The sequence below is a fragment of the Mustela putorius genome, unplaced genomic scaffold (genome assembly GCF_011764305.1).
Source record: "Mustela putorius furo isolate JIRA1106 unplaced genomic scaffold, ASM1176430v1.1 tig00003896_pilon_pilon_pilon, whole genome shotgun sequence".
Lineage (NCBI taxonomy): Eukaryota > Metazoa > Chordata > Mammalia > Carnivora > Mustelidae > Mustela > Mustela putorius.
In genome coordinates, this window is record NW_025422045.1 from 877,618 (window position 1) to 890,397 (window position 12,780).

Sequence of the window (12,780 nt, forward strand, 5' to 3'; positions counted from 1 at the left end):
GGCTCAGTTGGTTAAGCAGCTGCCTTCAGCTCAGGTCATGATCCCAGCATCCTGGGATTGAGTCCCGCATCGGGCTCCTTGCTCGGCAGGGAGCCTGCTTCTCCCTCTGCCTCTGTCTGCCTGTGCTCGCTCTCTCTCTCTGATAAATAAATAAAATCTAAAAAAAAAAAAAAAAGAAAGAAAGAAAACCAAGAATAGAATAAGAAATAACCAAAAATTCTGGACAAATATTTTTTAAAATCTTCTTAAATAGGTCCTAATCTAGTAAAAAAGAGGGAAAACTCAGGAGGAGAAACTTACTGCAGGCAGGAACCCAGAGAGTTTGAGCACTGAAGTTGACTTCTGCTTTGAGAGTACTTGCTGAACTGGAGGAACCCGAGCATTATACAGCCTATCCCTGGTGAAGGAAAATAAAGCTCATGTCTAGTAGGAGACTAGCTTACAAAGCTGAGAACACAAAGGTCTACATCTTAGTGTAAGGATGAATTAGAAATGCTCACTTACCTTCAACCACTGATACAGGAAAAAAAAAAAATAATAAAAAAAAAATATATATATATGTCTCAAACTGTGACTTGTCTGGAGTAAGGAGGATCTCCCCTGAGAATTTGTATTTATAAACTAAGAAAATTTGTGTAGCTATTTCAAGCAAAATAACTTTAACAAAATAACAAAAATGTTAAGCATTACCTGATTTGATAAAGAGGGTCACTATATAATAGAGCTCAATTCACCAGGAAAATAAGCTGTGGTTGTATGTACATTATATATAATCTTACAGAAGTTGATAAATTACAACTATAAACTGATAAACCCAACATCAGAGTCTGGGAGATTTTAAAATATTCCCTTTAGTAACTGATCAAGGGGAATAAAAAATCAGTAAGACTACAGAAAATGTGAACAGAGTTAAGTAATTTGATCTCAAGTGTATACCTTCTGCCCACAGGACTTCTTTCAGTGTTCCTTAGATTGCAGTATCCTGATGATAAATTCAGAAAAAGTCTGCCTTTGTTTTTGAAAAGCATTTTTGCTAGGAATATAATTCTAGGTTGACAGGTGTTTTTTTTTTTTTCCTTTTTCGGTGCTTTTAAGGAAATCTGATGTCATCCTCATCTTTGTTCCTCTGTATGTCATGATTTTTTATCTAACTACTTTAAATTAAATTTTTATCTGGCTGCTTAAAATTTTCTCTTTATTACTGGTTTTCAGCAATTTTATCATGCTGCCTTTGTGGTTTTTCTTCATGTATCATGTACTTGGGATTTGTTGAGCTTCTTAGATCTTCAGGAGTACAGTTTTCATGCTTGGAAAATATTAGGCCTTGATGCCCAGCAGCTCAATGGATTGTTTCTATTGCTATCTTAAAACTCTCTGAACTTTTCTTCTGCTGTCTCTGATCTGCCATTAATCACATCAGCATAATTTTTATCCCAGATGTAGTTTTTATCTTTAATATTCAATTTGGATTTTTAAATATCTTAGTTTTTAAAAGATAATTCTATTAACTGTTTTAATGTCCTGTCCTAATTCTGAAATCTGTATCAGTTCTGGGTCAATGTTGACCAGCTATTTTCCTCGTTATGACTATGTTTTCCTGCCTCTTTGTATGCCTCATAGCCTTTTACTGGATGCCAAACATTGTGAATTTTACTTTTGTGGATACTCAATATTTTTGTATTTCTTTATATCTTCTTGAGTTTTGTTCTGGGATATAGTACACTAGAAATTACTTGACCCTTTCAGATCTTGCTTTTGTGATTTCTTAGTTGGGTACAGAGCAATGCTCAGTCTGCTACTACAAGTGCTAATTATTCTCGCATTGAGGCAAGACTTTCCTGAGTTTTCTATCCAACGACCCCTGAATTTTACATTTTTAAATTCTTATAGGAATATGTACTGTTTCTAGCCCTATTTAAAATGCCAGCATTATTCTGCCTAATCCTTTCAGATTTTTCTTTCCCTGGTTCCTTTTCCCTAATTTCTCCACACACAACATAGTACTCTGCTGAATACTGCAAATCTCTGTGCAGCTCTTACCTCTCTAGGACTTAGTCCTATGAACACTTCTTCCCTGGGCCTTCCCAGACTCTCAGTTCTGTCTCCTCCAGGAATCTCTGTTTATGCCTTATTTTCCTTTCTCTGTGCTATGGCTTGTGACCTCTCAAGTCAGTAAACTCAGGCAACCATAGGGCTCACCTCATTTGTTTTGTGTCGTGGATCACTATCTTTCATTTTTGAGGTCACTGTCTTGAAAACCATACTTTCATGGTGTTTTTTATTTCATAGGGGGAGGTTAATCCAATACTTATTACTCCAAATTGGCCAGAAGTGAAAGTTCTAAAAACTATTTTTAAGTTATGCAATAAAATGATTCTTAAAAATCCCAGGGGGAACTAATCTAAAACTAGTATGCAAGATGATAGTAGTAAAAGATAGGAAATGCTGAGGTAGATCTAAAAAGGTTGGAGGGGCGCCTGGGTGGCTCAGTGGGTTAAGCCTCTGCCTTCGGCTCAGGTCATGATCCCAGGGTCCTGGGATCGAGCCCCACATCAGGCTCTCTGCTCATCAGAGCCTGTTTCCCGCTCTCTGTCTGCCTGCCTCTCTGCCTACTGTGATCTCTCTCTCTTTCTCTGTGTTAAATAAATAAGTAAAATCTTTAAAAAGAAAATAAAAAATAAAAAGGTTAGGAAATTCTGACATAAGGTCCTTGGATACTGGCATGAAAAGATTTTCATGATATTATCAGTCAGGATAGGTTAGACTTATAGTAACCACCCCATAATGTCAATTACTAAAAGCAACAAAAATTTATTTCTCATGCAACAAAAATTTCTCATTGCAAATTGGAAGGGTGATTTTTCTTTTCATTAGTTACTCAGATGACAGAGTAACCACCATCTCAACTGTTGCCAGTAAACAAGTCAGAGGAAAGACAAGAGTCTAGAAGGTCTCAAATTGGCAATTCAGTGCCTGAGTTCAGAAGTTACACATCATATTTGCTCACAATTCACAGGCCAGATCCAGACAGATGGCCCCAATCACCCACAAGAGAAGTATAATCTTCCTGTGTCAGGTTCTCTAGGAAGACCCTAACTATATGGTGAATAATCCTAAGGACTATCACAGATCATCCTTCTGGTCAATAGTTATTCAGTGCACCCCCTTCCTACAGCCCATTTTCTCTTCTGAGGAGAGGTAACTCAAAAGTCCCATTAAATCAAATCAATGGCAGCAAGCTCAAAGTTCAGTTACCTTCCGCCAGTCTCTAATGGGCAATGGTATGCACTAGTCTCTTCTTGAACTATTGACCTCTGACCTAAAAATCTGTCTCCTACACATACAAGATTGAAATAGAATTAGAAAAACTGTAATAAATGCTCTTATGCAGAAAGGGAAAGACGGGTGATACACAAAGTCGCTGGCCCAAAACAATTCTCTCCTACAGAAATCCGAGGAGATCCCTAATCCATTGTTGTCCATAGTTATTGAACCCACCATCTAGGAGGTCTTTCATTTTTTCTTTATTCTTTTCACATCTGAGGTGGATATTGGAAATAGGTTCTATTTGGGGACCAAACGACTTTTTCCATCTGCTATCTCATGTAGAAAGTTGGGGGGCCCCCAAAAAAACTAGTTCAAAGGAGTACATGCACCCCAATGATTACAGCAACATTATCAACAATAGCCCAGATTATACAAGAAGTCCAGATGTCAAGGGGGTGGGATTATGGACATTGGGGAGGGTATGTGCTTTGGTGAGTGCTGTGAAATGTCTAAACCTGGTGATTCACAGACCTGTAACCCTGGGGATAAAAATATATGTTTATAAAAAATAAAAAATTATTAAAAAAAAAAAAGAAGTCTAGATGTCCATCAACTGATGAATGGATAAAGATTGGTGTATATATACAGTAAAATATTAGCCATCAGAAAGAATGAAATCTTGTGGGATGCCTGGATGGCTCAGTTGGTTAAGTGCCTGATTTTGGCTCAGGTCATGATCTCAGGGTCCTGGGATCGAGTCCTGCATTGAGCTACTTGCTCAGCAAGGAGTCTGCTTCTCCATCTGCCTGCTGCTCTCCCTGCTTGTGTGTTCTCTTTCCCTCTCTAATGAATAAATAAAATCTTTAAAAAAAGAGAGAGAATGAAATCTTGCCATTTGCAAGGACATGGATGGAATTAGAGTATACTGTGCTAAGCAAAATATTAATGAGTCAGACAAAAGACAAATACCATATGATTTCATTCATATATGGAATTCAAGAAACAAATGAACATTAAAAAAAGTAAGAAAGGGGTTTTAAAAAAAAAGTGTAAAACCAAGAAACGGACTCTTAACTATAGAGAACACATTGATGGTAACCAGTGGGGAGATGGGCAGGGGGATGGGTTAAATAGGTGATGGGGTTTAAAGGGATTAAGGCTTTATAGGTGCTGGAGACTAAGAGGGATTAGGCCATTTGTGATGAGCACGAGATGTTATATGGAAGAGTTGGGTCACTAGATTCCACACCCGAAACTACTATTATACTGTATGTTAATTAATTGGAATTTAAATAAAACTTGGGGAGAAAAAAAAAAAAGGAGAATTAGGGGCCTAAGTGTTCATTTTAATTCTTGAACAATTATAAACTTTAAGTCCAGGTTCTTGGTTTCTTTGACAGTGTAACTTTCTCAAAATATTTGCTTCTTATTTATATAATTCGTTAGCAATGAGCCAATAGTCATGACAACAATGTTAAAGACATACCCACAATGTTAAAGACAAGGTCCCTCTAGCTTTTCCCCACATTTAGATTGAGCCATCAGGCTTTGGTACAAGACTGACACTTTAGTACCCATTTCCCAAGCCATTTTGCCTATCTGAACAGAATGGCAGGCATTAGTATTTCCAACTTTTGACAGATATTAATATTTAGGATATGGGAATAAGGAATCAAAATCACCGGGAATTCTCAGGAATCTCAAAATTATGCAGAATCATCACTCTGTATATGCTTAATATATTTTAAAATAGTTATCAGTGACCATAATAAATACAGAATCATTTTTCTGTGATAATTATGCTAAATGTTTCATATATTTTCTGCTGAAAAGACACAATAATATGTGGTTTATTAATATGGATCAGTATATTGTGATGATTATGTATTTCAATACCACTGTCTCTGCCTGACAAAGATATTTGATAACAAAAAATATTAAATGAAGGAAACATTAGCATAAATGCCAAATAAAAATCATTTTAAAAACTGAAAGTACTACAAATACTTGTTAAAAGTTTATCTTAAAATGAAACTTAAAAGCACATAACTGCCCTGATAGTTTTTATCTTTATTATAACAAACATTTCAGACACAAAAACTTATCTTTCATTTTTGCATTGGTATTAGTTGAGCTGCTAAGGATTATCCAAAAACATCTGCAAGTTGGTTTTAGGTTACATGTTGATTTATAAAAGCTTTTTTCCCTTTTTGCTAATGAAAATATTTTGTCCGCATTCCCTGGTTTTGGTCTTGCTATTGAACATGATACTGCTTTTGTTAATTTAGAGTTTAGATCAATTTCTGATTTCATTTCAGCATGTTCCAAAAACATTACTTCTTTTCTTAGCATTTCTAGTTAAAGTATTTGCAAAGAACAGCAGCCTTTGGCAAATAATCATACAAATTAAGAAATGCCAACAAACTTACTTGGTATATTTGAATGCTACATTTGGATGTCCCATCAAGGGTAATAGCACCATACAGATTCAGAAGTCAAAACTGCCAATTTAAGGAATTAATTTGCTTCTACATAGTACTTCTTGGAACACCATTGATGGGATTTACATAAAGTATACTACATACATAATCCTATTAATATTTATTTTATTTACAAGAATGACTCAACGTTAGTAGCAGACAGGAACAAACATGTATTTGTAACATGGCAATAGCTACAAGCAAGATTGTGTGATCAGACAGTGACCACTTCTCTTCTACATCCTCCTGTTCGGATTCCTGGAAATGTTGACCTTACTCTTGGACTCTTGCTTTTGGGCTTGATTTCAGTGAATTCCTTCAATCCAGTAATGGCTCCAAATTCATTACTAAGCTTTAATTCTTGTTTAGTTGCAATACTTTCTTCTATTTCATCAATTTCTTAACTGACTTGTATTGAGATTCAGAAAAATACATAAATTTCCCAAGAAATGCAATGACGAATGCCTGCATAGAAACACTACCAGGCGGCCTCTTCTTAACCAAATTAGTAGTTTGAACAATTAGTATGATGGCCATATTCTTGATTCAGTTAAGCTTTGTTGCTTAAAGGTTTTCTCCTTTTTCTGATTGGGGATAAGAAGTTTTATCTCTTCCAAACCTTCAAGTATCTGAATTTCTGAACTTTCCCTATTCTCTATTTCCACTGGCAATCTTACCATTTCTCATCTGGGTTCGCTTCTTTCTTAAAATATCTTATCAAATGCTAACTAATATAGTAAACAAAATTGTTATACATACCCTTCCAATAGAGATACAACTTCACTATATTATTTTCTTCCAAATATGGTAGGCAAGTTTACGAAATCTTCCACCACAGCTGAATGGGGATCACCTCATGTAACTTAACCATCTGTCATCTAAACCAATGCAATATAGTTTAATTTAGTAGTTTTGTTTCTTTTTATGGCAGCATTCCACTTTCAGGGCTAATCCTCTATCAGATGGATTAACTCACTTGAAATAAACTGCCTTAACTTAAAAATGTTTCTTTCTTCCTTATGCTGCATGTCCATCTAAATAAACAGGGACTCTCTGTTCACAGTCCCTCGGGAGCACTGACTGATGTAGTAATCATTATCACCATGTCAGAGAGAAAAGAAGGTTTTAAAGAGTCTCACATCAACATTTAAATGATCCAAGTCAGAAGTTACTTTTCACTTACAGCTTGTTGGCCAGGGAATCAGTATATAACCACATACTAGAAATATTTGGTGAATAGCACGAATGAAAATCACACTAGGTTAAAAAACAACAACAACAACAACTTTGTTTGAAGAGCCAAAGAAAAAAAATCTAGGTAAATAAACTCTTAACTCAAAGTAAAAAAAAAAAAAAAAAAAAAAAAGGTAACTAAAATGATAGTGATTTTTTAGTTATTTACTGTTTTCATTGTACATTTTTAATAAATGTGGTATTTGATGACTTAAAGATTTGGTAAATAAAAATGACTCTAGACAAAAAAAAAAAAAAAAAAAGTTCATGCTGTAACAAGAGGGTGCCCATACCATTTTGGGGAGATAAAGTTAAGTATTAGTATTTTTCAATGTATAAACCGAATACTCTTCAATCTAATATTGCACTTAGAATTCTAGTACAGGTAATAACAACAAAATTTATGAACTAAGAGCTTCTCTGTCATGTTTATAACAGCAAAAATAAAAGAATGGTTATAAAATAATGATATATCTATATAAAAATATAGGGCAGGTGCTGGCAAACTTTTTCTTAAAGTGCCAGGTTTAAGCTTTAGGCTTAGGAGCTATATGGTTTCTGTTCTGTACAACTGTGCAGTTTCAGTGCAAAAGCTACAACAGACAACATGTAAACAAATGATATGGTTGTATTCTAACACAATTTTATTAGTAAGAGCAGGTGACCAACTATGGGTCAGAGTTTGCTAGGCCCTGAACAGAACAATTAATGTCATGTTTTTAAGGCAGTGGGTGAGGACTGGAAGTATTTAAAAAATTTAAAGCTATTAGTTTAAATTCTCCCAAGTTCCCCACAAATGGCAAGTTTTACTTTAATATTTGGGTTGGGGGAGATTCATTTTTAAAAAGTGGTTGGATTGGGTGAGGAATGCAGTCAATTTTTCTGTTCTGTTTTCAGAAAAGCCAAATGACTCCAGATGTACTTGGGATACTTTCTGGAAATCAAAATCCAAGGTAACTCCTGTGACCTGCAATTATTCAGGCCATTAACATTGTAGCTATGGCTTCATTTATAGCTTAGTTCAATAATCTTCATAATGATGAAGTGTGTCATCATTCATCACACAGTATGTCATGAAAGAAGACTAACTTATTTTTAGTATTTTAAATAATGAAAGTGATTTAATAATACTTTTAAAAAGCAATCAAAAGTTACCTTTACTTATCTGTAAAAGTAATTTCTCAGGATACCTTATCCCTCTATGATGTTACATTTGTTACTACAGATGTATTTAATTCTTTACAAGATGATTCTAGTCAAGTATCTTTTTATTTATAGCTTTTGAGCTGAAAATTAAACATTGCCATAACTTTAAAAATCTACTTGACTATTCATTTTGTCTACATAGACCTGCAGGTCTCTCATTTTTAAAAAAAATCTCATTTCATTATCTCATTTAAAAAATACTTTAAAAATAACTGTTTCTCTCTTTTAATACTTAAGAAATATATGTCTAATGATTCATGTCTTAGCTGAAAGAACAAGTCTTAGTGTGAAAGTAATCTAGTAAAAATGAAATATTTGCAATCCTTCTTTAATGTCTACACACAACAAAGACCTCCTTCATTGAAGTCAGCGCAAGTGAGTGGTTTTGGAATAATAATTTCGATGGAACAAAAAATGATCATGTCAACCATGAACTAAAAAAATGATACTACAGAAATCTAGAAATATTTGATAATGTTAAAACTTCAATAATTATTATACAAAGTATATCTTTAAATTACTTGCTATCTTTCTGATTAATAATATATTCATTTACTATATTAATAATATATTAATAACTCTTTCCTCCTGAGGTAAAATTCCTTAAATCCTATAAATAAAAGAGATCATTAGGTCCTTTTCTTTAGGTTAATAAGTCCTCCATTCCAAATGCATATAATCACTGTATCAGTAAATAAAACTACAATTAGTACCATCAATGGGAGGGTTATTTGCAAAAAGGTAATTTATTTTAAAAACAGACATTCAATATAACTATAGATATGGGAGAAAACACTAATTTCAGAATCAGATCAAATTTCATTTAAATCTTAGCTTTGTAACCTTACGCAAATAATTGCTTAGATATTTGGTTTCCTTATCTTTTTTACTTATAGCTAAAACAAGGTTACTTGTATCTTGTCAGTTCCTTTTTAAAATGTTTAGATAGTTCTTAAAAATTGTTATGGGATGAAAAAAATTCCAATTTCCTCCCTAAAACACTGGAGAGAAGCAAAGGGGAAGAAATGACACAAATAAAGATGGCATTCAGAGTTTCAGTATAAATTAAAAGTATACCCCACAAAATGAATATAATGCTTCATAGTGTCATTGAACTGCACTTAGAATCAACCATGACTTTATTGTTAGGTAACAGGGAACTATAATACACTAAGGCACCTTACTTAGTAGGTAGTTCTGAGGCAGTCACTGGAGTGCATCATTCCCTCTCACTGTCATATTAAGGTAGTCTGAGCACTCTAAAGCAGGCACAGGCAAACCACAATCCATTGGCCAAACGTACTTGTTTTGTAAATAAAGTTTTATTGGAACACAAGCAGACTATCATTCACATTGCATCTACAGCTGCTTTCAAACTATAAGGAAGAGTTGAATAATTGTGACCATGTGGCCCACAATTATTTACTATCTGGCCCTACACAGAATAAGTTTGCTGACCACTGAACTATAGCATTGCTACTCAAAGGTTTGATTTGTACACCAGAACTGTTTGTTCCTGAATGGAAATGAGATGAGATGGTGTGAGAACATAAACCAATTATGTTAACCCAGTACAATGGTTATTTCAACTACACTTTTGTTTTCATTGCCAGACTTTCTCAATGAAGGACTTACAGTCTTGTACAGGTTCCTTTTCTCATAGTGGATAGGTAAAAACAGCTCATTGATTAGCTACTTTGAATACCACTACTCTAAAAGTACATAGAGCCACAGCAGAAGGAACTACCCAGAGCTCAAAGGGATAACAATGTCACTTAGAGACTTATCTTGGCACAGTGATCTAGAGTTTTGTAGCATTAGGTGATAGGTTTGGTAATTAATTAAACAGGATTCAGAAAATGGCCTTTACATAAGACTTCCTTCTATTCTTTGCTCTTCCTAAGATTTAAATTACTCCAAAAATCTTGTCTGCTATAGATTTGTGTTTCAACAAGATGAAATGTAACAGCTAACACCCTCTCTCCCTATCTTTTCTTGATAGCAGGAAAGATGAAAATATTTGGCCCTCCAAGAACAACTTTTCAAGAAACCAAGTCAATAATATATTTTGCTTATTTAGCCTCTTTAATTTGCTGAACAGATAGAAAACTATAATAGTAAATTATATTTCTCTTGAAGTAAAAGAATTTTTAAAGTAAATCTATTCTCTGCAAACATTAACAGTATTATCCCCTGTACTTAAGTCCTAATTTAAAATAAATCATGCATCAATTAAAGAATACAGAATGAAATCCTACCGCTAAACTTAACATGAAATTTCCTTGAACAAGTATACAATTTCTAAAGGTGCCAAAGGTAATCCAACTCAAGTAGTTTTCTGAAAAATAAAATTATTCAGGGACAGATTTTTATTGCAAATATTTACTCAAAAACTACTATATACAGCAGAATTTTAATAGCCGTTTAAAACATTTAACATTCAGTGAAACAAAACTTGAGAATTCAAAGCACATTTTAAGAAGTAAAAATGTAGCATTTTCAATAAATTTTTTTTAGTACTTTAAAGCAAACTACTGTTATTCATATTATTTATTTCTATATCTATTATTTTCTAGATGATAAAAAAACTGAAAAAACAATTTAGCAGCCATTTTATGGGTAAAATAGGATACGGATAAATTAGGCTAAATATCCCAAACCAAGTTTTTACATCACTGCTTTAGGTCCCATTTGAAGTTTCTATTTTACAATTAAAGAAAAAGTCACTTAAACATGGCATGAGCCAGGACATGTTTTCAGTTTACTGCTTTACAATATCTACATTATACCATACTTTGGTTTGGCTTCCAGACCATTTTATGGGTCTATTTCTAAAGATCATTAAAACAATATTAAAAGCATAACAGCTACAGGAGTTTGAACAACAGGTTTCTATTTTATACAACTAGCACATCAAGGATTTCAGCACAGCTTACACATTGACAAGAAGCACAAATATAAATTTATATCTTAATAATTTCACTTTCACTGAAAGTTTAATTAAGGTAAGCTTACAGCCTGGCAGGCTAACACTTGTATGGAGGTACACAGATTCAAATATTCTGTTTACATGCTTCTGACAGTCTGGAATGTTATATTAAATCCAAAATTGATTTTATGTTCATCCAAATTCTCACTAGATCAATTAATTTAGCACTCTAAGCATGCTCTATTTGCCAGCATCATACTTAAAATTAAGCCTTCATTAACAATGCCTATCAGCCATTATTTTTAATCAATTATTCCCAAAAGGTATGTGGTTCCAAATCTCTCCCTTTAAGTTAACTGAAAAGGATACACAGGTAATAAGAACTTTTAGCTTAGGACTGATGTAAGTTTCAAAAGCTTTGTTATTATAATTAATATTCTAATAATCGATTCATATTGGCCACAAAGTTCTTCTCACAAACTGTTAAATGAGAATTTTCCATTGCAAACGTAACTTTCACTAAAACCCTGTTACATGTTAAAGGCTTCCTGGAAATCCATAGAAATCATGCTATTATCAGTGAATTGATTTAAGAATCTGGGTTGAACATACAGGTAAAGTGTATACAAATGACTTCCTTCACATTTTCCTCTTTCTGAACTCCAAAACAGCACCACTGAGCTGACCTGATAGCACTGTTCCAAATGTTCTAACCGTTGGTACACTAAACTTAGAATGACTAAAAAATTTCAACTTCTTTCTTTTTCATCTGCCGGGTCTACTGTTGTCTCTGTCGTGCTAGTGCTATCTTCTCCAGGAACACTGTCAGCTTCATCAGACTCTACTTCATCAGTCTTGGCTGAAGGATCACCACTACCTTTCTGAAGAATCTCTGTGGCTTCATACTCAAGTACCTCTGATGGAGTCAAAGGTTCTAAATGAATACTGCCTTGCTCACTAACATCAGAACTAACAGATTCAGGTTCATCTCTTTTTCTCAAAAACTGGTCAATGCTAACATCACCAGATGTTAACCGCAAATCCTTAATATTCTTCGAAGAAAACCTAGCTTCACTGGAGTTGGAATCTTCAATCTGATCACATGAATTTATGTTTCCTGAACTTTGACACATCTTCAACTCTGTTTTCTGACAATTGTGCTCTATTTGTTTTTCCTTTTCTACTTTATCTGCATCAATATTTGAATCATGACTGAAGATATTCTTTAACCCAGTCTTTTGGTCTCCGAGACAGGTATCATTTTCCTTATTTGAAACTGTTATGCTGTCTTCACTTTTTGTTGCTAATGAGCCTTCAAATGAATTTGTATCACATCCATTTTTTTCTTCCTCTGAAGCTTTATCTTGTTTACTGAAAAAATAAAGCCATTTGTTATGTATTTTTTCAGAACACAATGTATTTGAACACTATCAAAATAAAGACATGCTCTAAAAAACAAAAACGAAAAAAAGGTCTAGGTACATTTGCCAAAAAGGAGAAGAATAATGCAGGTCCCAAGTCCTTGCCATGTTAGAATTTAGGATTTATGAGTGGCCATTTTCTTAGACAAGAGGGTGAGAAACTCCAGAGCCACATGTTAAAAGGAGAACTGGGGAATCTATCGAAACTAGTTTTAGTCCTGCTAATCATTACTTTTATCTATTC

General features: G+C 33.9%; 1 protein-coding gene across 11 annotated transcripts in view; it reads right to left on the reverse strand.

The window, feature by feature from the left end:
- Positions 1 to 9,489: 9,489 nt before the first annotated feature.
- The window catches only part of ZNF280D (zinc finger protein 280D), a 136,855-nt gene continuing 133,564 nt past the window's right edge, over positions 9,490 to 12,780 (reverse strand). For 10 of the 11 annotated variants that reach the window (XM_045067591.1, XM_045067589.1, XM_045067583.1 and 7 more), the window contains one exon: positions 9,490 to 12,486. In XM_045067591.1, coding sequence (XP_044923526.1) covers positions 11,865 to 12,486 — 622 coding nt within the window. In that variant the 3' untranslated portion in view covers positions 9,490 to 11,864. The remainder of the gene's footprint in view (positions 12,487 to 12,780) is intronic. The other variant, XM_045067594.1, reaches the window with a different exon arrangement.